Genomic DNA, 26035 nt, shown 5'->3' on the forward strand with positions numbered 1-26035 from the left:
GTGGGTATGATCCTGAAACCTAGAGTGAGGATTGGCACTGGGAGGGGGTGAAGCCAGAGTGGGGCGGGGGGTCTGATCATGTACGTCTCTCTCAGCGCCCACGTGCTGGATGTCAAGTCAGTTGACCTTGGAAGGGGTACTGACATGAGGGAAATGGGAAAATGCTACAAATCAGGAACAATGAACTCCCATCCAGAGTTAGTTTACCAGCATATGGCTCATCAAGGGTCAGATTAGGTGGAGCCTTGACACCACAGTAGAACTTGTATCCTGGCAGAAAGTGCCAAGGAAAGGCTTGAAGAAAGAGGAGGGAGCAATCTGACTTGCCTGTCTGTTAGAATTTAGAAGAGCCTCAGATACTCATTTGCATCAGTTGTCTGAGAACCCTGGGAGGGGCCAGCTGATATGTCAACCAGACAATTCTGCTCTTGTTTAGGGCGCTGAATCCAAACAGTGATCAACAGGGAAGAAACTAGAGGGCTACCTGGTGGTCAGAAGAAAGAACGAATGGGGAGGCCCAAGGGAACGGGGATGTATGGAGTAGAATTAATTCTCTTCTACATATTAGACTATCTAATGCCAAAGGCTAAGAGCCAAAGAATTGATGCTTTCGAATTGTGGTGCTGAAGGAGATTCTTGTTGAGAGTCCCGTGGACTGCAAGGAGATCAAACCAGTCAATCCTAAAGGAAATCAGTCCTGAATATTCATTGGAAGGATTGATGCTGAAGCTGAAGCTCCAGTACTTTGGCCACCTGATGCAAAGAACTGACTCATTGGAAAAGACCCTGCTGCTGGGAAAGATTGAGGACAAGAGTAGAAGGGGACCACAGAGGATGAGATGGTTGGATGGCATCACCGACTCGATGGACATGAATTTGAGCCAGTTCTGGGAGGTGGTGAAGGACAGGGAAGCTTGGCCTGCTGTAGTGCATGGGGTCACAAAGAGTCAGACACAATTTAATGACTGAACAATTCCCACAGTAATCTTCATTATATGCATGTTATAGATGAAAAAATGATGGATAAGAAAAATAAGGCTAAAATAAATAAAATAAGAATAAAAAAAACTTTTAGGTGCAAGCTCCCAGCTTGTTTGCCTGCAGGATAACTAGCCCACATCCCTAGGCTGGCAGGATAGGAGGGCCTGACGATGGAGTGGCTCCTGGAGATGCCCTCCTAGGCCTGCCCACTATGATGCTCTTCTCACGGTGCTGCTGGTGAAGATGGCCAGGCTCAGCCAGCCGCAGGCTCCACCCCTCACCTCCGCCCCTGCCTCTCTACAGGGTTTCCAGGGAGCAACCTTAGGCCCAGGGCAGATGCTCCACCCCTCTGAGGCACAAGGCCAATTCAATTCCAACATCCAGCACTTTGAACAACTTACAGTCAGACACTTAATTCCTGCTGGGCTCAGCCCTTCAGCCCTTGGTCCAGCTCAAAAGCAGGGGAAACACACTTCAGTTCACTTACATGGAAACATCTTTTTTTTTTTACTCACTGTTCCAAAACCTTTTATACATTTTTGGGTATAACCTGTTTCTGACTCTGTAAGTATCACCATTTTGTATATCTTGCAACATTCTAATAAGAGAAATAGAAAAACAACAACAACAACGTGTATTTATTTATTTAGGCTGTGCTGTGGAGCCTCTGGGATCTTAGTTCCCCAACCAGGAATGGAACCCAGGCCTCCTGCAGTGGAAGTATGGAGTTCTAACCACTGGACTGCCAGGGAATTCTCAACCCACTATTTTTTTTTTAATGTGCATGCTAAGTTGCTTCAGTCATGTCCAACTCTTTGTGACCTGGTGGACTATAGCCCACCAGGCTCCTCTGTCCATGGAATTTTCTATGCAAGAATATTGGAGTGGGTTGCCATTTCCTTCTCCAGGGAATCTTCCTGACCCAGGGACTGAACACACGTTGTTTATGTCTGCTGCATCAGCAGGCGGATTCTTCACCACTAGCGCCACCTGGGAAGCCCCCTTTTTTTAAATGTGAAAAGATGTAAAATCTTCCAAGTTGGTTTTGTTCACTGATCTTATTCAGAAAGGAAGTGGCTGAATTTTTTTTTTTCTCCTCAAGGAGAAGCACTGGGTTTAAAGTCAGAAAGCACCACCTCCAAGACCAGTCCTTCTATTCCATCCTAACTTGGTCAATTCACGTTTCCTCTCGGTCAGTTTTCTCATCTGTAACATGGGGACAGAACATCTACTCCTGGCCCTGCTGTTAACCACAGCTGAGCTAACAGAAGGGTAAGTGATGTGAAATGTTCTCAACCTCAGTGTGATATCACCTCAAGGAAGTTCCCCACATTCTGCCCACATCAGGTGGTTGGCTGGTTCAGTCAATAAAACTTATTGCACACCTACTATGTGCCAGGCACATTCTAGGTGCTTGGATGGCGTGGTGAATGGGAGCTACAAACAGGGAGCTTGTTGGTGGGGGGGCGGTGATGCACAGACCGAGAGTACATTGGATAACCAGGACATTTCAGATCACGATCAATACTACGAGGAAGCAAGAACACAGCTTTCTGAAGGAGGCCTGGGGAGGTGATGACTCCGGATAGTGCTCAGGGAGGACCTCTGTGCAGATGACGACTGAACTGAGATGTGAAGAGACAGCAAAGAGTTGGCGCTGTGATGTTCCTGGCAGAGGAAACAGCAAGTTCAAAGGCCTTGCAGGTCAGGTTCCCCAGAGGCAGAGCCAGAGACAGCAGGGAATGGGGTGAACGTTGTTTCCTGAGAGAGGAGTTCAGAGCAAGCCACAGGAGGTGTGGGAACCAGGATAGGAGAAGGGGCTAGGTAAGGTGGGAGGGTCTGGCCTTGACTGGCGCCATGGGGGGCTCTGGAGTAAACCCAGCACCCAAGAGTTGCCTGTTGCATGTAACAGGTGCTCACTACAGACATGTCAGGGCTTCCCAGGTGACACTAGAGATAAAAAACCCATCTGCCAATGCAGAAGGCTTGGGTTCAATCCCTGGGTCAGGAAGACCCCTGGAAGAGGCCATGGCAACCCACTCTAGTATTCTTGCCTGGAGAATCCCATGGACAGAGGAACCTGGTGGGCTATAGTCCACGGGGTCACGAAGAATCAGACACGCCTGAAATGACTTAGCTCACACAGGCATCTGTCAGTCACCCTACAAGGCCTGAGATCAGAGATGCCCTTATCCAGCTGAGCTGAAGTGAGCATCTTCCTCAGGCCACTTACACAAGCCTCCTGCGTGGGTCACTGGCTGCGGCTAAGGGAGGGGGCAGGAGGGATAGTCACCTCTCAGGCCGGGTGGCTTCCACCACCAAGGGCAATCAACGCCCAGGAGAGGGTGTACCTGTGAACCATGAGTGGTGGAGACTCATAACCGCTGGTGGACAGTGCGAAGCCAGGGACCAGGGTGTCCGCTACAGAGCTTCAGGCGGTTCCGGGAATGTCCGATGCTAACATGGCCAAGGGCTGAGGCAGCAGTGGAGCTGGATTCTACAGCCTCAGCAGCTGGAGGAGGCCCTGCCTCTGCCAGGACGAGGCCCCGAGACGCCCATCCTACCTGCAGCTCAGAGGCGGCCATGGCCTGGTCCAGCTTCAGGAACTCTGCTTCTCGCCAAGCCGTCTGGAATCGCTGCAGCAGGACTCGGGCCCGGATTCTGGGGAGGGCCAAGCTCCTGTCCATTTGCGCGAAGCAGCCGTGAACTTCCTGCCTCATCCCAAGCAGCTCCTCTTCAGACAGGGAGAAGGCAGAGGAGCAGAGCTTCCTGGAAAAGCAAGAAGAGTGGTCTGTTCTTGCAAAAGAAGAAGACAGGGTGGGTTGTGCTGGGGATGGGAAAGTAGAAATTCAAAGCTCAAATTCTATTAGTCAAATCCATGTCCGGAAACACCCACCATCTCCTGGATCAGGCATTCATTCCACAAGGGTTTCTTCAGCACCTAATGTGCGTCATGTTGGGCTGTGTGTGTGTGTGTGTGTGTGTGTGTGCGCGCACGCGTGCTCAGTCACTCTGTATCTCTCTGTGATCCCCAAGGACTGGAGCCCTCCAGGCTCCTCTGTCCATGGGATTCTCCAGACAAGAATCCTGGAGTGGGTTGTCATTTCCTTCTTCAGGGGATCTTCCCCACGCAGGGATTGACCCCATGTATCCTGCATTGGCAGACAGATTCTTTACCACTGAGCCACCATATTGTGTGGGACATGAAATCATATAATCTGGTTATTCTGGCAAGGTCTGATCAGCACTAGCTGAAGAAAATACGCTTTGTGGATGGTTTAAAATTTGGAAATACCCGCAGGATGTTGCTGTGGGAGGCCAGCACCAAGTCTATCAGTCCCAAATCTCCACAGAGGGGTATACAATTTCAGCTCAACTAGAAAGTTCTCTCCTGGGAACAGAATAAGACTATCAGAGCTGATGTGGGCCCCCAGCCAGAAGCAGTCTGAAGGCCTCAAGCCCACAGGGTTCCATGGGACCCACCAAGTTTTCTGAAGTACTTTAGGAAACCACAGCTGCTCCTTTGCACCTTCCTTCATGGAGAATCCTTGCCCTACATATTTGCTGCTTATGTGGCCTCTAAGGTGAAAGTAACTCTGAAAAGAATCCGAGTCTTTATTCTTCCCTGGGTGGTCTAGGGACTTCCCAGGTGGCGCCTAGCAGTAAAGAATGTGCCTGCCAATGCAGGAGACGCCAGAGATGAGTGTTGGATTTCTGGGTTGGGAAGATTCCCTGGAGAAAGAAATGGCAGCCCACTCCAGTTATTCTTGCCTGGAGAATTCCATGGGCAGAGGAGCCTGGTGGGCTATAGTCTATGAGGATACAAAGTGTCGGACACAACTGAACATGCATACATGTGCTGGGTGGTCTGGTCTTGATCCTCAACTAGCTAGGCACCAAGATAATACAGAAACACAGGAGATCATCTTTGCCCTGAAGGAGTTTAACATCCAGGCAGGAGTTTAGTAACAAGGTCTTAAAGACACACTTTCCCTGGTAAAGTATGCCTCTTGATTAATTCTCACTTCATCAGACCAGGTTTACAGCAACTCCAACCTGCTTGAAATCAGGAAACTTATAAAAACATGTTTCCAAACTATTGTGCAAAGTCATTTCTACTTAATGCCTCAGAAATAAAGGCTGCAACCTTTTAGAGTCTTAAATAAGCAAAGTATATAAGCAGACTCACATTGTGTATATTGTTAGTTGACCCTCTTTAACCCTAGGGAAAATCATAGAGAGTTTTCTGATAGAAAAGTAAGATTTCTCTTTTCCTGTTGAACAACTCAATCAGCAGCAGCTTTCATAGTATTCCCTGCAAAATGAAACCAAATGAAGGCGAAGAAGGTGACCATCCAGTAATGGGAATGTCAAGTCCAATCCACAGACTTTAAAGAGCCAGCCCAAAGCAGGTAGGATGGAGAAAAGAGACTTTGGTCAAATGCAGATTGGGCTGAATAATTACTGCTGAGAACAACTTAAGCAAATAAGAAGTGGCATTTAAGGGTCTGATTTGTATGGGCTTGGAGAAGACAGCATCTTGTTTGTTCAAGTCAAATAAATAACTAACAAAGACTGAGCTAAATAAGGACAAAACCATTAAAAAAAGAGAGATGAGAAAGAAGGAAGAGGTCACTTCATCGACACCAAGATAACCTCCCTCTCCACAACACCTGGGACGTCTCCTCGCTGGTCGCAGGGTCAGTCCCCAGGGAAGAGCAGTTAAGGAGGAGGCATTGCATCACTGAGTCCGGAAGGATCCTGATCCATGGATGTTACTGCCCTCAAGGAAGGACGGGCATTTCAGAACGATGCTCTGCTACCTGGTGTCCCTGAAAGGGTTCAAGGAGAGCCCAGGCTTGGACGGAGGTGGAGAGGACCACAGATATCAAGCAAGCAACATGGGGTTCAAGAGAGGAGGTGGACAGACAGACTGAGCAGATATACTGAGAGGAACTCCTTCCCCTACCCCCTCCCCGACCCCCAACACCCCTCTACGGTCCTATGTCACTAAGTGTGTGCATACTCAGTTGCTAAGTTGTGTCCGACTCTTTGTGACCCCATGGATTCTAGCCCACCAGGCTCCTCTGACCATGGGATTCTCCAGGCAAGAATACTGGAGTAGTTTGACATTTCTTCCTCCAGGGGATCCTCCCGACCCAGGGATTGAACCTGAGTATCCTGCATCTCCTGCATTGCCAGGTGGATTCTTTATCACTGAGCCACCTGGAATGCCCTATGTCAATATAACCGTTTCTAAACAAAAGGGCTGTAGATTCAGAATTGAAATTGTGGCTAAGATCCAAGTTAAACTGTGGAGTGGTCACACTGAGGAAAGAATGGTCAAAGGCCTTTGGTTTAGTTTATTTCCTTGAATAGGGTTTTCTGGGTTGCTTTGTTCAAAGAGAAAGCAACTTGATGGAATATTGATCGGTGGGTCCATTGGTTTAAGGAAGTAGCTCTAAGTTATAGCCAAATGCCCACAATTATGCCCTTATAAGTAAACAGTTTCTATTACTCTAAATAAATAGACTAGGTAGGTGGGGGCTATTGTTTCTCTCCACTGTGCTGCTGTTGGTGGAGGTTCTGATTTTGTTTCTTTGTGCAGTGAGACTGGTCTCCCCATTTCACACCCAGACAAGGACCCATCAAACTGCTCACCACCAGTCCTGCCTCCTCTCAGCACAGCACCAGTGAGCAGGGTCCCCTCATCTCTGGCTCCCAGTACCAGCTCAGAGGCTAGCACCCAAAATGTACCTCCTTCCGATCCTGGTAAAGATCCTGATCCTCCACATAATCACCTGGTTAATTGCTCCTGCTTTGCTCATCACAATCATCTATCTGTGTGTCTGTTCTCCTCCTGATAATCTGAGTTCTTCTCACACAGGAATGATGGCGGTGATGATAGCAGGTACCTCTTACCATCCACTTATTTCTGATCAAATGTTGTGTTAAAAGACCGACATATACTTGCTCACGCAACCCCTCGTCAATGCTGGGAGTTGGCATTTTGCTAGATAGTGGTCTAATGGTCTAATCTAGAGTCACTTCCTTGTCCCTTGTCAGCTCAGCTTTTGTTTATAGGGGTTACCCTCCAACAATGTTGGAGATATGAACCTCCCAGTAGCCCTAGAGAGGGAATCCTGGGTGGTCTGAGGCAGGAATTGGCAACCTGTGGCCTGTGGACCAAATCTGGCCCACTGCTTGTTTTTGTCAATAAAGTTCTATTGGAACACAGTCATGTTCATTTACAGATTGCCTGTAGCTGCTTTCATGCTGCTGCCAGAGTTGAATAGCTGCTACAGAAACCATGTAGCTCTCGAAGCCTAAAGAAAAAGTCTGCTGCCCTCTGGTCTAAGACAATCATAGCCTTTTTAGCCTGCTAGCAGCTGAACAGTTTGGCATGTGTTTATGATGTAGTCCTGCCAAATAGGACAGGGAAGACCAATGCCGCAGATGTTAAAAAAAGATGATGTGTGTGACGCCTGGAGCTGCAGCAGCCATCATGAAACTATGAAGGATGAGCCCAAGGACCAAGGTAGCCCATTGAGTATAGCAGACAGAAAGATGTTGAGGGCTGAATCCTTGATAGTATCACCGAGTCATGGAATCAAAACTAGAAAATTTACCTCCTGACTTCTTATAAAATGCTTTCTTCACTTTCTAACAACCCAATAGTATCATGTGCTACTGAAAGCACCATAAATGACTGCGTATCGTCATCCCATTCCACAGACAAGAAGGATGAGGCTCAGAGACTCAGTAACTTGTCTACACTCAGACAGCTGGTGGTGGTATTGGGATTTAAACCCAGATTTTTGGTCTACACTGCCCACATTTCATTCCTTTCTGCTGCCCAATGTGGGTGGTGTTTGAGGCTCCTCCAGTTTCCAATCTGATGCACCAGCCCCAAACAGCTGCCAAAGCTTTGCTGGCATCTATCACACAACTGAATCCCCCCTTTCTTTCAGTTCAGTTCAGTTGCTCAGTCATGTCCGACTCTGAAACCCCATGGAATGCAGCATGCCAGGCCTCCCTGTCTATCACCAACTCCTGGAATTTACTCAGACTCATGTCCATTGAGTCAGTGATGCCATCCAACCACCTCATCCTCTGGTGTTCCCTTCTCTTCCCGCCTTCAATCTTTCCCAGCATCAGGGTCCTTTCAAATGAGTCAGTTCTTTGCATCAGGTGGCCAAAGCCCTGCTTTGGGCCACATCAAGTCTCAGTCTCAGGATCAGGTGTCACGTGTCTGGCTATGCTCGGAACCAGCAGGCAGAATCCCTCCCCCACCAACAGGAACAGAGGAGAGGACAACACTCAGGCATTAAGACTCACGTGAAGATCAAGTGCTCCCAGTGTCTCAGCTCCACCTGCTCCTCCGTGGAGGCCTCCAGCGCATCATCCTTCAGTCTCTGCCTGACGCTCTGGACGCCCTCCTGGCCCCGGTCCCTCTCCTCACCCTCTAGCCACTCGGCCCGGGCCGCCAGGTCCCTGCCGTGCTCCTCCAGGATCTGCTGCAGGAAGAGCCAAGGCACCCCACGCTTGAGCAGCTCCTGGGTCATCCCCGAGTTCTGCAGACGCCGCAGCTCCTCTGTGGCTTTCTCGGACAGTGAGAGGGTCAGCGCCCTGAGCTCATCCAGGGCAGCCTGGTCCAGGCGCTCCTGCAGCTCCTCCAGGGCGGCGCTGTGCTCGGCCATCAGGCCCCGCCACTGGCCCAGGTACTGGCCGGCATCCTCGGCAGCCCCGGAGGCTTCGGCGATGGACAGCTGCTCCCTCCGCTGTTCCTTGTGCTGTCAGCAATTCCAGAGCGGGCAGTTAGCAGGGGGCTGAGCTGGTACAGCCCTCAAGAAAACACTTTGGGGAATAGTTGCAGGAGGCGCAGAACATCAACAGCCCTTTCCCCAACTATAAATTTGGCAAATTATTCTTTTAAAAAAGGAACTGATGGTCTTAAAGACCAATGGAGAGAGCCAAAGTATGACAGCAGCGGAGGAGAAAGGAACCCCCGAATGCTTACTTTGAATGGATGCTTTGCTCTGCTAAAGCCAGCTAATTTGAGAGTGTAGCACTGACATATATATACGTCCATGTGTAAAACAGATAACCAGGGGGAACCTGCTGATAGCACAGGAAGCCCAGCCTGGCCCTCGAGGATGACCTAGAGAGGCAGGATGGGGTGTGAGGAAGGAGGCATATATATATATATATACAGTATGTATATACATATATATCTATACACACATACTTATGGCTGAATCGTTTTGTTGTACAGCCAAAAACCAACTTTGTAAAGCAATTATCCTCCAATTAAAAATTTTAAAAATTATTGTAAATACTAGAAGAAAGAAAAGGAAAACCAACTAAATTTTTCTGCAAACAGGCCAACAGGAGAGAAATACTTCAAGAGTGTGTTCAGAGTTGGAAGGACTATTGATTTCTCCCCACAGTCAAGCCTTAAACAACAAGAGAGGATGTTTCTGTTAAGATTCTTGTTTTTCCCCTTGCCTCAGTCATTTTTTTCTTGGGTTATGTTTGTGTTTTTCTCAATCAAAACAATTCTTTGACCTCTGAGATTAGCACCAGGAGCTGTGGAGAGGTGACTTCACTAAAGTTCTCAAGATTTCCTTATGAGTACATTAACTTTGGTAAAGGCAGTGTGTGCGTATGTGCCTGAAGTCGCTTCAGTCGTGTCCAACTCTTTGTGACCCTGTAGACTGTAGCCCGCCAGGCTCCTCTGTCCATGGGATTCTGCAGGCGAGTATACTGGAGGGGGTTGTCATTTCTTCCTCCAGGGGATCTTCCCGAACCAGGGATCAAACCCAGGTCTCTTACATCTTCTGCATTGGCAGGTGGGTTCTTTACCATGCAACATCTGGGAAACCCAAAGCCCGTATAGCCGGCTTAAATTTATATTAATAGGAGTGATTGTATGCTTTAGAAATGTGAAATGTATTTCTAGAAATCTGAATGTATTTAGATTAAATACACCAGTAATTCTCATTGCATGTGGTGTTCAGTATTATTTGCTAATTTTTTTTAAATTGGAGTATAATTGCTTTACAGTGCTGTGTTAGTTTCTGCTATACAACAATGTGAATCAGCTATAAAAAAATATGGAATGAATTTGCGTGTCATCCTTATGCAGGGGCCATGCTAACCTTCTCTGTATCATTCCAATTTTAGTGTATGTGCTGCCAAAGGAAGCACAAGACTCTATCTTCTTAACACATCCTCCCCAAAGGAGAAGAACATGTAACTTGATTGAACTTTAGTAAAATGTGATCATCTTTTATGAGTTTCAAAGAAGGATCCAGGGCATCTTTTTCCCACCTTCTTCACTCAAACACAGTATTTTTTCTATCTTGCTCTCACCTCCTAAACTAGACAAAGTCTGCCTCTGTCTATATTAATCACAATATTCCAAAGGTGAGGGGTGGCAAATCTGATAATTCAAAGGCAAGATTTATGGTGAGGATCCAGGCAAAGGAAAAGGCTTAGTTTGCTTCGTCCAGCTGAACTTTAAGCATTGCCTCTTTCGTTCGAGGTTTCATGGTTTTTAAGTAAGTTAATAAAGTTGACAAGTGTTCCCCCTTGCAAGAAAAGAAAATTACTCTTAAGAAAATAACTGAAAATGTAGTGAAAACGTCATTTGTTTGACTTCTGTTGAACGTGTATTTATCAAGGAGGTAAAGTTCAAGAGGCAGACCACCTGGGTTCCAATCCTGGCTCTTCCACTTAGAAGCTGAGTCACGCCAAATGAATATCTAGCCCTGTCTGTGTGTCCAGTGCCTAAGCCACAGAGGACGACAGAAGATAATAATAGGATCTACTTCACAGAGGAGCTGGCAGGAGTCAATGAGATGCTTAAGACGTGTGTCAGCTACAAATTGGCACTTACCAAGAGCATTGCCAACTAAACAGCAGAGGCATTTGCCACCTGCCTCTGTGGAGACTGGACCCCACGCTGCTATAGCTGCTGACCTTCAACAACCTCTGAGGGAGTTCAGGGTGGGCTGAGGCACTCTGCTCCAGGGAATCTGGTGGGACAGGTCTTTAGATAGTTGGGCGTTTTTAGGAACAGATTTTATAATCTCAATCCTTGCATCTCCTCATATCTAGAGAAGCATTAAATCTCTTCATGGTGACATTAGATTCTCACTAACAAAAACCCTTTTGTAAAATGAGTGCTTAATGGTACTGCTGCTTTAAGATATAGGGGATGCTGCCTCTTGGGCTGCAGTCCTCATTTTGCCCCAAATAAAATTTGTAGGTAGCTCTTAGAGAAGGGCCTGGTACAGATTGGCATCTGTGAATGTCTGCTATTATTATTACCATATCCCAGGCACATAGGAACTGAAAATCAAAATATTCTAAGAGAAAAAAAATCCTGAGATCCATGAGAGACAAATTAAATGAGGAGGTTACAGGCCTTTCAAAGAAGGAGATCTATATGCATAAACAACAAGGTCCTTCTGTATAGCATGGGGAACTATATACAATATCCTGTGATAAACTATAATGGAAAAGAAAAAACGTAATTATATTTTATATTTGCTATAGTCATGCAGGGCTTTCCTGGTGGCTCAGAGGTTAAAGTGTCTGCCTGCAATACAGGAGACCTGGGTTTGATCCCTGGGTCAGAAAGATACCCTGGAGAAGGAAATGGCAACCCACTCCAGTATTCTTGCCTGGAGAATCCCATGGACGGAGGAGCCTGGTGGGCTACAGTCCACAGGGCTGCAAAGAGTTGGACACAACTGAGTGACTTCACTTTCACTTTCATAATTATGCTACTATGAATTTTAAAAATGTTAAAAAATAAAGGAGCCCCAAGAGAGACCTGATGGGTGAGGTCATACCTCAGTTGAGTGAAGATGGGGGAAAGGATATTTCTGGGAGAAATAACAGTAGGTATAAAAGGCCCTATGATGGGAAAAAAGCTGACATACACAGAGATGTCCATCACAGTATTATTTACAATAGTGTACCCGGCAGATAGTCTGGGTTTGCACAAACATATCTTTTGTTCGTGGGTTCAGGTGACCTGAAAGTGTCAATTCCTTCCTTCTATAAATACTGGTTAGAACCTGCAATGTGTCCTCAGTGCTGGGGACAGAACACAAACCTTTGCCTTTGTAGAGTGGCATTCCAACCCTGTGGCACTCACAAGATTTAGCAAAAGCAACTGTAAGAAACTATGTTCATGGAAACTCACTGGAATCTCTGCAGTTCATCCATCCTTGCAGATCCTAACCTTGAACCAGGCCAGACCATCAGAGAAATATGGCTCTAAGTCCCATTGCTTTCATCCTTGAGCCAATGGAGATGGATAAGGCAATGTTGAAGTTGGGGTGGAGTTCAATGGCTGAGATAAGAATCACAGCTTCCTGTTGGGTCCAACACTAGGTAATAAATGTAGAGCTTCTATCAATCAATTTAAGTTGTTCTGCTTCCCCTTCCTTCCTGAATGGGACCACCTATGTCATCCTGACAGCAGCCTATGTCATCCTGACATCTCATATCTCCTGAATCTGCCCTTGTTCCCACGCCCAGGACATGATCTCATCACTTCTGATCTGGTCAAGTACGAGAGCCTCCCACAGGTCTGCTCCTTCAGTTCTATCTGACAGGCTGCTCAACTAAGCTTCCTAAATTCCAAATCTGATCTTCCTTCTGAAACCAAGCAGGACCTGTGGGGCTCCTGGGCACTGAGACCTTTCAAACAGTTGCTAGTCAGGGAGCGGAGAGGATGTGGCGATAAGGGAGGAGCAGTCAAGAAACAATAGTGCAGCCACGGGGCAGGGTCCTGGTTCTGCCTCGAGGGATACATATAACAATAAGTATCCCAACTGAAACTCCCAACTAATGGAAGATGTTCGGTTCAATCGCTCAGTTGTGTCCAACTCTTGGTGACCCCATGGACTGCAGCAGGCCAGGCTTCCCTGTCCTTCACCAACTCCCGGAGCTTACTCAACTCATGTCCGTTGAGTCCGTGATGTCATCCAACAATCTCATTCTCTGCCATCCCCTTCTCCTCCTGCCTTCAATCTTTCCTGGCATCAGCGTCTTTTCCAAGGAGTCAGTTCTTCGCATCACATGGCCAACGTATTGGAGTTTCAGCTTCAACATCAGTCCTTCCAATGAATATTCAGGACTGATTTCCTTTAGGATGGACTGGTTGGATCTCCTTGCAGTCCAAGGGACTCTCAAGAATCTTCTCCAACACCACAGTTCAAAAGCATCAATTCTTCGGCACTCAGCTTTATAGTCCAACTCTCACATCCAATACATGACTACTGGAAAAACCATAGTTTTTAATAGATGGATTTTTGTTGGTAAAGTAATGTCTCTGCTTTTTAATATGCTGTCTAGGTTAGTCATAGCTTTTCTTCTAAGGAGCAAGCGTCTTTTAATTTCATGACTGCAGTCACGATCTGCAGTGATTTTGGAGCCCAAGAAAATAAAGTCTGTCACTGTTTCCATTGTTTCCCCATCTATTTGCCATGGAGTGATGGGACCAGATGCCATGATCTTAGTTTTCTGAATGTTGAGTTTTAAGCCAGCTTTACCCTCTCCTCTTTCACTTTCATCAAGAGGCTCTTCAGTTCTTCTTCACTTTCTGCCATAATGGTGGTGTCATCTGCATATCTGAGGTTATTGATATTTCTCCCAGCAATCTTGAATCCAGCATGTGCTTCATCTAGCCTGTCATTCCACATGATGTACTCTGTATATAAGTTAAATAAGCAGGGTGACAATATACAGCCTTGACGTATTCCTTTCCCGATTTGGAATCAGTCTGATGTTCCATGTCCAGTTCTAACTGTTGCTTCTTAACCTGCATACAGATATCCCAGGAGGCAGGTCAGGTGGTCTGGTATTCCTATCTCTTGAAGAATTTTCCACAGTTTGTTGTGATCCGCACAGTCAAAGGCTTTTGTATAATCAACAAAGCAGAAGTAGATGTTTTTCTGGAACTCTCTTGCTTTTTCTATGACCAAATAGATGTTGGCAAATTGATCTCTGGTTCCTCTGCGTTTTCTAAACCCAACTTAAACATCTGGAAGTTCACAGTTCACATACTGTTGAAGCCTGGCTTGGAGAATTTTGAGCATTACTTTTTTAAAGTGTGAGATGAGTGCAGTTGTGCAGTATTTTGAACAGTCTTTGGCATTGCCCTTCTTTGGGATTGGGATGAAAACTGACTTCTTCCAGTCCTGTGGCCACTGCTGAGTTTTCCAAATTTGCTGGCATATTGAGTGCAGCACTTTAACAGCATCATGGAAGATGTTAGTATTCTTCATTTCAGAGAAGGTGACAGTTTGATAACCTGCTCATCAAGAGACCACCCGAGGCCGGATTAAAGAAGTGCAGGCCCTGCACACACCCTGATCCTTGTCAGCAGTACTGCCCTTGAACCATCGCTATAAAACACCTCACCAATTCCTCCTAGGTGGGCACACACAGTTTTTCAGAGCAAGGGCCTGCTGTGTCCTCCTTTGCCTGACAAAGCAATAAAGCTTTGCTTTTCTATTTCACCCAAAACTCTGTCTCTGAGATTTGATTTGGCACTGGTGCAGAGCGACTGAGCTTTTGGCATCACTTCTCCTGAAAACCTTTCAGTGTTCCCTCGTGTCCTCGGATGAAAGTCAGCTGTCAGCCCAGCACACTGCCCTCATTGAAGAGGCTTCCTGGGTGTGCCTCCTCCAGCCCCTGCCCCCTCAACTCTCATGTTCACGGAGCTCCACGCACAGCAGGGCACCCTTGCCTGAATCCTTCACGTTTGAACAAGATGCCTCCCCACCAGCTGCAATGTCCCTCCTGCCTTGCACACATCAAGGGCTCTCCGCCCCCAGGACTCGGGTTCAGCTTCACCTGCTCTGTGCAGCCTTCCCCGGGTGATGGTGACCTCTATGCTACCAGAGCATGAAGACAGCACACGGTGCATTTCTGTTCGCCCCTTCCCCAGGTGGGCAAGCAGCTGAGCAGGTGAGTGTCAAGGGCGAGGCTGAGGCTCTAAGTCACGCGGTCCTGGACTCAACCCCACAGCTGCCAATCACTAAACCTGTGACCCTGACCTTACTTAATGCTGTGATCTGAATGCTTGTGTTCCCCAACATGCAGATGTTGAAACCTAATACGTGTTCTGAGGATTTAAGAGAGGAAGCTTTGGAAAGGAGCTTAGGGCATGAGGATGGAGCCCCCTGAATGAAATCAGTGTCCTTGCAAAAGACGCCCCACACCTACCCACAGAGCTCCCTCCCTGCCTTTCACCCTTCTGATTTCTTCCACCAGCAAGGAGTCAGTCGTCTGCAACCTGAAGAGGGTCTCCATCAGAACCTGACCTTGCTGGAACCTTGATCTTGGACTTCCAGCCTCCAGAACTGTGACATATAAATTTTTGTTCTTTATAAGGCACCTAGTCTACGGTATTTTCTGTAGTAGCTCAAATAGATCACAACATTTTCAGGTTCAACGTCTTCATTAGAAAAAAGAGAGAAAATAGTAGCCTCTACCTCATAGGGTTAATAAAACAATTAAATAAGATACATAATACACTCAGCACAACGCTAAGTAAACACTCCATAAACATTATAGTAGCTACCAGTCATTATTCACTGGAACCAGCACTGCTATTCTCTTGTCCTGGCAGACATTACTAATCTACCACAACCCTCAGCTTTGCTGAGCTGGATGGGACCCACCGAAGCCTTATCACAGCATTCCAAAGAGCCACTACCAGTCAACTGCAGGTGGTGCATCAGGATGTCTGTCCAGTCACCCTTTGGATCCTAGCCTTCTGATGGCAGTGCCTGGTGCAGAACCCGGCACTTGGTAGGTGTTCACAGTGATTATGCAAAAAATAAATGTCATAATTCCTTATATACCTTTTGCAGCATCTCTCGTCTTCTCTTAATTATTAGTTTTTGGTGGAGTTTTTTCTTCTCCTGCTTTAAGTCATTGTCCAACTTCTGTTTTATAGAAAAGACTTCTGTTTGAGCCCGCTCCAAGAGTACTTGCATCTGATCTTCATCCAAGTAGCCTGCTCTAGATGAAAAAGATGCAGAGTTAGTTAATGCACTGTCCAAACTCACCTGCAGCTTGAATGTGCTGCGGATGAATGTTTGTCTCCATATTAGTTTGGTTTGAATCAGAGAAATTTCCACCATCAGAATGGGCAGCTAAGACATTACTAAAATGCAGGAAGGGCAAGATCATCTTTTTTAGAGGCATGTAGAGGAAGCTCAACATCACCAGAGATATCACCTGTTAGGGCAGAAATTGGGAAGAGTTTTTGGAGAATGTAACATTCAAGAGGACCACGGTGGAACAAATAGCATCTTCCAGGAGGAAATGATGGACCAGGACCTCGTGGTGACATGAATGGCACAAGCAAAACCCAAGAGTTAAATCAGGGAAAACTGGGTGTGAGGGTTGATTCTGTGTACCAGACAGATTGGCCAGGGTGCCCACATTAACGATCACGCCCGAGTGTCTCTGTGAGGGTGTTTTCTTGTGAGATTAGCATTTGAATGGGTAGGCTCAATAAAGCAGATTGACGCTCCCCAATGTGGGTGGGCATCACCCAGTCCACTGAGGGCCTGAATAGAATAAAAAGTGGAGGAATAAGGAATTCCCCCCTTTTTTTCCTGCCTTGCTGTTGAACGGGGACATATCATCTCATCTTCTTCTCTAAGACTGGGATTCCCCCAGTTCTCAGGCCTTTGGCTGAATTACACCACTGGCTTTCCTGTGCCTCCAGCTTACAGATGGAGATCCTGGGATTTCTCAGCCTCCAAGTCATGTGAGCCAATTCCTCAAACATGTTTTACTGCATCTGTTTTTCCAGTTGCTGCCAATATTACCACTACTGTTCCCAGTCTGTTTGCATCCTTGGTTGAGGCCCCTGCTTGGCACACAGTAAATTCTCCATGGACACTTCCTGAATGAATGGTAGACACACATTTCAGAAATACATCTCTGCCAACCTATTAAAATAGGATTTAAAAATCAGAGGTAATATACTTCCTTGGAAACTTCTCCCAACAGTACAACCAGCTGTCTGGTGCTTCTGCTCAAGGCAAGGAGCTGCTTCTTTCACTAGAGCAAAAATTAATCAGAAGGATGAAGTCAACTGCAGTGACAAATTCATTAGCATCTTTGGTGGGAAGTGTTCATATAATTTGCACTTTATAGAATCCTCATTAAAGAGGGCAAGAGAGCTGCAAAGTCCTAATACAATTAGCTAAATAGTAGACCCAATCATAAAACCATGGTTGTCCTGAGAAAACCAACCTTATCATCATGGCCCTATTCATTTTAGAGCTTGTAACATCCAAAGAATAGATTTCATTGTTGACAATCATGAGTCTCAAAAACTAGCTGAGAATAAATGCTGTCAAGGGGCTAGAAGCTACAGTGATTAGCACCATTTACCTGGCCATGTGGTACCCCAAGGTTGCTGAGAAAAAATACCCAGGATCCAAGATAAGCATCTGTATGTATATACTTAATTCCAAAGGTTAAGACATGGAAGTAACCTAAATGTCCATTGACAGATGAATGGATAAAGAAGATGTGGTATATACATACATATACACAATGGAATATTACTCAGTTGTAAACAGAAGGAAATAATGCAGATAATGCCATTTGCAGAAACAAGGGTGTAGCTAGAGATTTTGCATACTAAGCAAAGTAAGTCAGAGAAAGACAAATATCATGTGACAGTGCTTACATGTGGAATCTAAAAAAAAAGATGCAAATGGACTTATTTACAAAAAGAAAAAGCCTCACAGATATAGAAAATAAAGTTATGATTACCAAAGTGGGGAGGAGAGGTGGGATAAATTAGGAAGTTAAGATAAACATATACATACCACTATATATATAAAATAAATAACCAACAAGGACCTACTGTATAACACAGGGAACTACATTCAATATTTTGTAATAACTTATAGAAAAGATTCTGAAAAAGAATATATATATACACGCACACACACACATTTATATGTATAACTGAATCAGTGTGTTGTATACCTAAAACTACCACAACACTGTACATCAACTATAATTCAGTTAAAAAAAACCCAAAACACAAAAAACAAAGGTGAATGCAAGAGCTAGCAGTGTGCCAGAGCTGAAGGAGAGGCAGGCGGTCCTCACCACGCAGTTCCTCTAAGCCTCCACCACTGATGCCTCAATGAAATGCTGGGGATCTGCTTTAAAACCACTCAGGGCTAGGATGAACAGTTACATCAAGATTGGCCACAAGTTGGTACCTACTGAAGTTGACGATGGGCACATGTTGGCTCATTGTAAAGTCGTCTGAAATATTGACTATATTTTAAAAATTCTATCATGCAAAGGATTCTTTTAACTAGAGAATTCTTAAGAAATAAGTCAAATAGCCAGTGCATTCGATGAATGAACAGAAGTAGGTGGTCTCTGGGGCTTCCCAGGAGGTGTTAGTGGTTAGGAACCCGCCTGCCAATGCAGGAGATTTAAGAGATGTGGGTTTCACCCCTGGGTCGGAAAGATCTCCTGGAGGAGGGCATGGCATCCCACTCCAGTACTCTTGCCTGGAGAATCCCATGGACAGAGCAGCCTGGCGGGCTACAGTCCCTGGGGTTGCAAAGGGTCAGATACGACTGAAGCGACTTAGCAGCTGCAGCAGCAGATGGTCTCTACGAGGAATGTTGGAGGAAGGCTGTTCATCTGCGTTATCTGGGGTGGTTCAGGAGTCTTACCTCTCGTGTTTCTGGATGAGGAGGGTCAGCTGAGTAGACGCAGTGCTCAGCAGGCCTTGCACACGGGTCTCTGACGACTGGATGTTCTGGACCAGGTACTCTCTGTGGCCAAATCTTTTACTGAGATGATATCTCTTACTAGCCTGGAAAAAGTCCATTAACTCTTCGACACTCTCCTGTTTAAAAAAAAATCAAGAAAACGTGCCTAATTAAAATTTAGAGAAAATTATTTCTAGTCATTTAAAATATTACATTTCCTTTCTGAAGAAAAGACATAGGAATAGAAGCCCCAAGATGAATACCTTAAATGTCCCAGTCCTGAACAAAGGCTTAGAGAAAAGTACATACTAATAGGAAAGGGAAACTGCTATATAGCTCAGGGAGCTCAACTTGGTGTTCTGTGATGACCTAGAGGGGTGGGAAGGAGGCTCTAGAGGGAGGGGAATATAGGTAGATAGATAGATAGATAGATAGATAGATAGTTACAGCTGACTCTTATTGCAGTATAGCAGAAACTAATACAATATTGTAAAGTAACTATCCTCCAGTTGAAAATAATTATTAAAAAAAAAGGGGGCTTTGAAAAGTGCATTCAAGACCCAGATAGCAAAGTCTTATCAAAACAATTTTCCTGCCTTAGGAATGGGATGTACATTTCACTCAGGTGTCCTTCGCCCACATGTGGTAACACCTCTGAAGTTCCCCAAACACAGCTCATGTCAGGGTACTGAAGTTCTGGGATAAATCAGCCACTGGCTCTGGCCCCAAACTCCCACATTCATTGAGGACATGAGATGAGTCTGGTCACAGAGTAGCAAGAAGTTCTCAGAATTTACAAAACGCCTAAAAACCCAAGCAAGCACATGAGAGTAATAATAGCCTAGAACACACTGGTGCATTTTCTGGGCCTGGCACTGGACCCGGAGTGTTTCTCATCTTTTCTAACTTAATCCAGGGAGAGGATCCTATTATTCCCATTTCACAGATGAGGAAACTGAGTCCATATCACACAGCTGGTATATGACTGAGCAAGGCTTTGAACCTCAGCCATCTAATTCCTGGGCCTGTGTTAAGCAGAGGCTGTCTCGCAAACCCAGCTTCAACCAATAGCACAGTAATTCAACCAGCAGAAATGAGACCTGCAGTAATTAAAACATCAGCCTTAGTATGTTATCCCACTGACTGGCTCTGCTGTCTCTTTTCGACCTGGCGAAATACTGTCCATGCAATGGGTTCCTCGGAAGTTCAATGTCTTCTTCAAAAAAACATATGAGGTCCTGGACAGTCCCCTTTTTTCCACACAAAGGCTATAATCTTTTCAGGTCCAACACCTGAGGATTTGCACTCTCCAGATAGTGAAGAGTGGAATGGTCAGTGGGATGTGTGCAAAGGCCAGCTTCTCCCTAAGAGTTCCTGGCAGCAGAATCAACACAGCAGAAACACTGGGACAATATTTCCATCCTCCACGGAGCTGGATCCTGAGAGTCAGCTGATCTGAGCCCTTGATGTCGGGAGCTCAGAGTCGGGGTCCTCAGATACTAATGTTGTCTGTGCCGTGGCACTACCATCATAGCTGTTACTTTTCCATCCTCAGTCTTATGAACAATAACACATGTTCTTTCCGACGTGGAGAGTCAGACCCAGCTCATCATGAGGAGTAAGTACACTGACAGCAAAGTGTTCATCCCTAAGGGATGCTCTAGGGTCCGAATAGCTGCCCAGGAGCTTATTTACTCTCGTAAAGTTTTAGTGGGAAAAACCAAGAGGAAAAGGAGAGGCTGGCTAGTTCTCTTCATGCTCAGATGTCCAGTACCTTCAGAGAGGGGTCCTCTCCTCCCAGAAGGCTCAGGAGGGCCACCTGACCTCCTGGGATGGCTCTGCTCTGTCACAACCCTTACTCACAGGTCCTGAGTCAGGACCGGAACTCCAGGGTGTGACTGCACACCAGTGACTGCATTCTGTGTATACAGGGCTCCTCTGGTGGCTCAGAAAGTGAAGAACCCGCCTGCAGAGAGAGCGACCTGGGTTCCATCCCTGGGTTGGGGAGATCCCCCTGGAGGAGGGCATGACAGCCCACTCCAGTATTCTTGCCTGGAGAACCTCCATGGACAGAGGAGCCTGGCGGGCTGCAGGCCATGGGGTCGCAAAGAGTTGGACATGACTGAGCGACTAAGCACACGCATACAAGTGCAGGTAAAGACACGCAGGCCTCGTAAAAATAGTGACAGTCTCGTATAAACTATAGGCTTGGCCAAAAGATTCGTTTGGCTTAAGAGGTTACAGAAAAACCCAGATGAACTTTTTGGCCAATCCAGTGTGTGCACAGTCATCCAGGAATTCATTCTGTCTGGATTAATGACACTCAAGCTTCCATGCAAAAACACCCACAAATTCACACAAGCCTATGAAGGCAGAGATCATAAGCCCTAGGCACACATCACTGCACGTGTGCACACACACGTACATATATGCACTTTTATATTTCTATTTTTAACTGCTATATACATTAAACATATATTGTGCCAAGTACTGGCTTTCTGTGAATTAGATTAAAGCTGCATCATGCTGCTTTTAGTATGGGGACTCTATTACTTCCATTTTACAGATAAGGCAACTGAGACTCAGAGACACTAGGCAATTTGCTTTACTGACAGGTGCTGGAACTAGAATTCAAGTCCAGGGGAGCCTGAGTACAGGGCCTGTGCTTCAAGCTATCATTTGCCCTGCTTACTGGAAAGCTACCCTCTACATTGAGAGGTGGAAGGAAGACAGGGTTAGTTCACTGCAAGCCAGCACAAAAGAGACAGGACTTAACTCGGGGAGAGGAGACATTTAGTGAAACAGCTCAGGAAAATGACTCCTCTATCAGAGGGAGCCTCATTTGAGGCATTACCTGTATTTTAGAGTAATCTTGCAGCAGCATTTTTGCTGCCTCTGGCTTCAGCTCTCCTTTGAAAATAGCACTTTTTATCTGGGTAAAAAAGATACTGTGCAGTTCATTCCTCTGGAAAATGGCCAGCTGCCTATGGGCCTTGGCAAAGTCCTCCTCCTGCTGCAGAGCCAGCGACCTCCTCAGGTGTTCCTGCTCCAGGCCATGGAGGGTCCGCAGGAGGCTGCTGCACTCAAGGGCGGACTGCGGAGAAAAGAGGGAATGCGTGGGCGGTGATACACCAGCCAGGTGTGTGTAGGCACATACATGCAACATGCAAGCACACACACATATATGTGTGTGCAAATGGGTACACACAGCACACATACATGTACCAACATACATGCCCAATGCACATAAATACACCTGGCAATAACGCATATACGTGCACACTCATACAGGCACACACATGTACACACAGGACACATGCATGCACCATCGGCATACATATGCACATTGGACATTGATATGCATAGCAAAAATACACACACATGTAAAGTTACATATACATGCATACACATGTACACACAGCACATTTACATGCAGCACCAACATGCACACGTGCACATAAACACATGCATAGTGCACATAAACACACCCAGAAATAATGCGTATACATGCACACACATACAGGCACACACACAATACACATGTACACACAGGACACATGCATGCACCATCAACACACACATGCACAGTGCACATAAATGCACATAGCAATAATGCACATACATATAACACAAAGAAGCACACACATGCATGCACATGTAAACACATATACACACAGCATACATGCATGTACCAGCAAACATACACATGCACGCACACACAGTGCATATAAATGCACACAGCAACAAACAGTGCACATACATGCACATGTGCACACAGAGCAATACACTTACATACAGTGCACATTGCACATGCAAGCACATGTGTGCACACCCACATGGAACGCACACATGTATACACACATACACAGAACCAGCTCAAGAAAACTCATAAGGGTGGAAATCTTCAAATCAAACTGCCTGAAAATAGCCTGCAAAATGGAAACATCAATGGACTGTGCTATTAGGCCTCTCAAGCTTATTTCCATCATCTTTCATTCTTAACTTAGTTGAAGAGAAAAATACCAGTGATCAGGCCCAAGCTGAGATCATTTGTGTTAAAGGGAGGCAAAGAGGAGGTAAGAAGTGGCTCTGGGATGCCTGCACTTTCCATGGTCTAGAGAGAAGGCAGGGGGCACACTTTCACTGAATTCCTGATGCATCTGCACTCCCAGCATCTCAGAGACTCACGCTGCAGGAGGGCGTGTTAGTAATCCCACCTGCAGGGGCAGAATTCTAAGAAGACTCCAAGATCCCTGGCCCCTGGCATAGACATCACATGAATCCCCTCCTTTTCAGGGGACATAAAGTTTAAAGATGATGGGACTGTCACTGCCACAATCAGATTATTCTGTGGAAAAGCTGAAGAGGTCTCGATGATGTAATTAAGGTCCCTAATCAGCTGACTCTGAGTTAATCAAAAGGGAGGTTATTCTGGGTGGACCTGACTTATAATACGGAGAGTCCTGAAAAGAGAGACGAGATCTTCCTGAGAAGGGAGCCCCTCTCCTCCTGGTTTGGACAGCACATATGTGAACTGTCTACTGGGAAGGGATGCCTACAGGAGCCGAGGGCCTCAGTCCTACAACCACAAGGAAGTGAACTCTGCCAACAACTGGGCTGAGCTGGGACCAGGGCCCAGAGCTCCAGGGGAGCAAAGGCCGCCCTGCTGAGACCATGCTGCCCAGCTTGTGAGACCAACCTCCACACCCCCCCCCACACACACACACAAAGGACCCAGTTACACTGCATCCAGACTCTGGACCACGGGAACTCTGAGAAGGTAAGCATCATTTTAAGTTGCTAAAGGTGTGACGGTCTGGTAAGTAAACACACTTAACATGAAAGCTCAGGAAACACAAGCTAAGCCTCGTTCCCCAGTTCCTGCCAGCACCTGGGAGAGGAGCAGAGGTGTCAAAGCCAATGTTTAGGCTCCAAGACACCAGACAGGGTGACATGTTGGTGAGCGTGTCAGGGGAAGATATGTGTGTCTTGGAGGTAGAGGGCACAGCAGTCTCAGAGGTCAAGATTAAGAGGGCATGGGATGGCAGCTACGGCCAGGCTGAGCAGAGACCCAGGGAGGGCAGAGGGGTGATGACAGGGAGAGGGCTCCACCTCCTCCAGCTGAACAGGAGAATCACGTGCTCTGTGTCTCTGTTCTGCTCTGCGTCCTCAGTATCCCCATCTCCCAATCCCCCACATCACAGACCTGCCCACCTCCACCTCCAATTGCTCACAAAAGCCCATCACAGTGATACACCCATTTTAGCTTCTCTGACTGACTTTTCAATGTGTTCAGAATCTGGCTCAGAAAGAGGAGTGTTATTTATTTGGGGCCCAAGCAGCTAGCTGCTGGCACTGGACCATCTCTGCCCTCGGGGACCATCCCAGAGAGCCTGCCACATGAGAAGAGCCCCAGGCACAGCACCAGAACCCAGAGGACTTCTGTTCTTGTCCCCGCAGCCACATCCTGGAGCCAGTCCAATGGTTAATGGTTGGCCTCGGAGGCCAGAAAACATCATGGTCCTCTTTGAAAACTGGTTTTATACAAAGGACTGGATGAGACTTTTCCTAGTCACTCTTCTGCAGAGAGAGTTTATTCACAGCTGACTCAATCTACGTTAGAGAATGCAAGCCACCACAAGGGTGTTGGACCCTGACTCTGGGCATCACAGAGATGTTCTGCCTAAGAGCATCTCAGGGGAGTAGGTGGTGCCTAAGAGGGTCCAATCAACCAACAAAGTGACCTTCTTTTTCTGACTGTATGGAATTCAACAAGCCTCCATTTATTTTAATTAATAAGAATGAAACATGGGATGAAATCCGTTAAACTTCTCACAACCAGGACCAAAAGAACACACACACATACAAATCCTAAAAGATGATTATCTGTGCTTGCTTATAATAGTGGGCCTTCCCAGGTGGCTCAGTGGTATAGAATCTGCAGCATTTCTGCAGAAGAATAAGGCACGAGGCAATGACGTGTTTGTCATAGTGGAACACTCCTTGAAGCAACTTTTGATGGGAGACCCCCATGTATGTGTATACTGCCCTCCTAAAGGGGTCTAGAGATCCACAGAAACGTGTTCATCCCCTGCTCCAGTTCAGCCCTCCTGTCGCACAGATGAGAGACTAAACTCTAAAGCAAAGGACACCCCTTCCCAGACCTGCCAACCAGGAGAGGCAGTGTGAAGTGGCCTGGCATGGGACACACTAGAGAGAGGTGGGGAGTGGGGCAAGGTGGAGACAGAAAGCCACCGTCAACCCACCAAGTGAGGCTCTGCCGGACTATGCACTCGGTGTGGCCACATCTTCCCATTTTTTAAAAGAGAAGCTGAAAGTCTGGGTTTTCATCCAAATTTTTATATTTAAAAAATTGGTAACAAATGTGCATTTTTAAAGATACATTAATATAATGGTCATTCACTCCAACTCCTTACTGAACTTTCCACTAAAATAGACTTTTCAGACAAATGAGGCATGTTGATACTTTGACTTCAAATGCGTGAAAAGGCAAACTGCATGGAGGGACTGGGTGGCATTGACCAGGACAGGGCACTTCAATCCTGGCTCAAGAATCGCAGGCCTGAGCCAGGCTATTCTGGCAATTGCTATTCAGGCTGACTCTACACCATCAAGATGGGGAAACAATGGAAACAGTGACAGACTTTATTTTCTTGGAGTCCAAAATCACCGCAGATGGTGACTGCAGCCATGAAATTAAAAGATGCTTGCTCCTTGGAAGAAAGCTATGACCAACCTAGACAACATATTAAAAAGCAGAGACTTGACTTTACTGACAAAGGTCTGTCTAGTCAAAGCTATGGTTTTTCCAGTAGTCATGTATGGATGTGAGAATTGGACTATAAAGAAAGCTGAGCACTGAAGAATTGATGCTTTTGAACTGTGGTGTTGGAGAAGACTCTTGAGAGTCTCTAAGCCTGCAAGGAGATCAAACCAGTCCATTCTAAAGGAAATCAGTCCTGAATATTCATTGGAAGGACTGATGTTGAAGCTGAAGCTCCAATACTTTGGCCACCTGATTCGAACTGACTCCTTGGAAAAGACCCTGATACTGGGAAAGATTGAAGACAGAAGAAGGGGACGACAGAGGATGGGATGGTTGGATGGCACCATTGACTCGATGGACATGAGTTTGAGCAAGTTCCGGGAGTTGGTGCTGGATAGGGAAGCCTGGCATGCTGCGGTCCATGGGGTTGCAAAGAGTTGGACACAACTGAGTGACTGAACTGAACTGAACT

The 26035-nt window shown here is 46.3% G+C and overlaps 1 protein-coding gene and 1 pseudogene across 1 annotated transcript in view; both read right to left on the reverse strand.

Annotated features, from left to right (window-relative positions):
• The window catches only part of EVC2 (EvC ciliary complex subunit 2), a 150985-nt gene that overhangs the window by 44345 nt on the left and 80605 nt on the right, over nt 1–26035 (reverse strand). Inside the window, exons 11-15 of the mRNA XM_070458129.1 lie at nt 21631–21870; nt 18738–18913; nt 15873–16032; nt 8320–8774; nt 3546–3750 (exon numbers count right to left, since the gene is read on the reverse strand). Coding sequence (XP_070314230.1) covers nt 3546–3750; nt 8320–8774; nt 15873–16032; nt 18738–18913; nt 21631–21870 — 1236 coding nt within the window. The remainder of the gene's footprint in view (nt 1–3545; nt 3751–8319; nt 8775–15872; nt 16033–18737; nt 18914–21630; nt 21871–26035) is intronic.
• Nucleotides 10092–10191, reverse strand: LOC139032085 (U6 spliceosomal RNA; annotated as a pseudogene).

This window comes from Odocoileus virginianus, chromosome 29 (genome assembly GCF_023699985.2).
Source record: "Odocoileus virginianus isolate 20LAN1187 ecotype Illinois chromosome 29, Ovbor_1.2, whole genome shotgun sequence".
Lineage (NCBI taxonomy): Eukaryota > Metazoa > Chordata > Mammalia > Artiodactyla > Cervidae > Odocoileus > Odocoileus virginianus.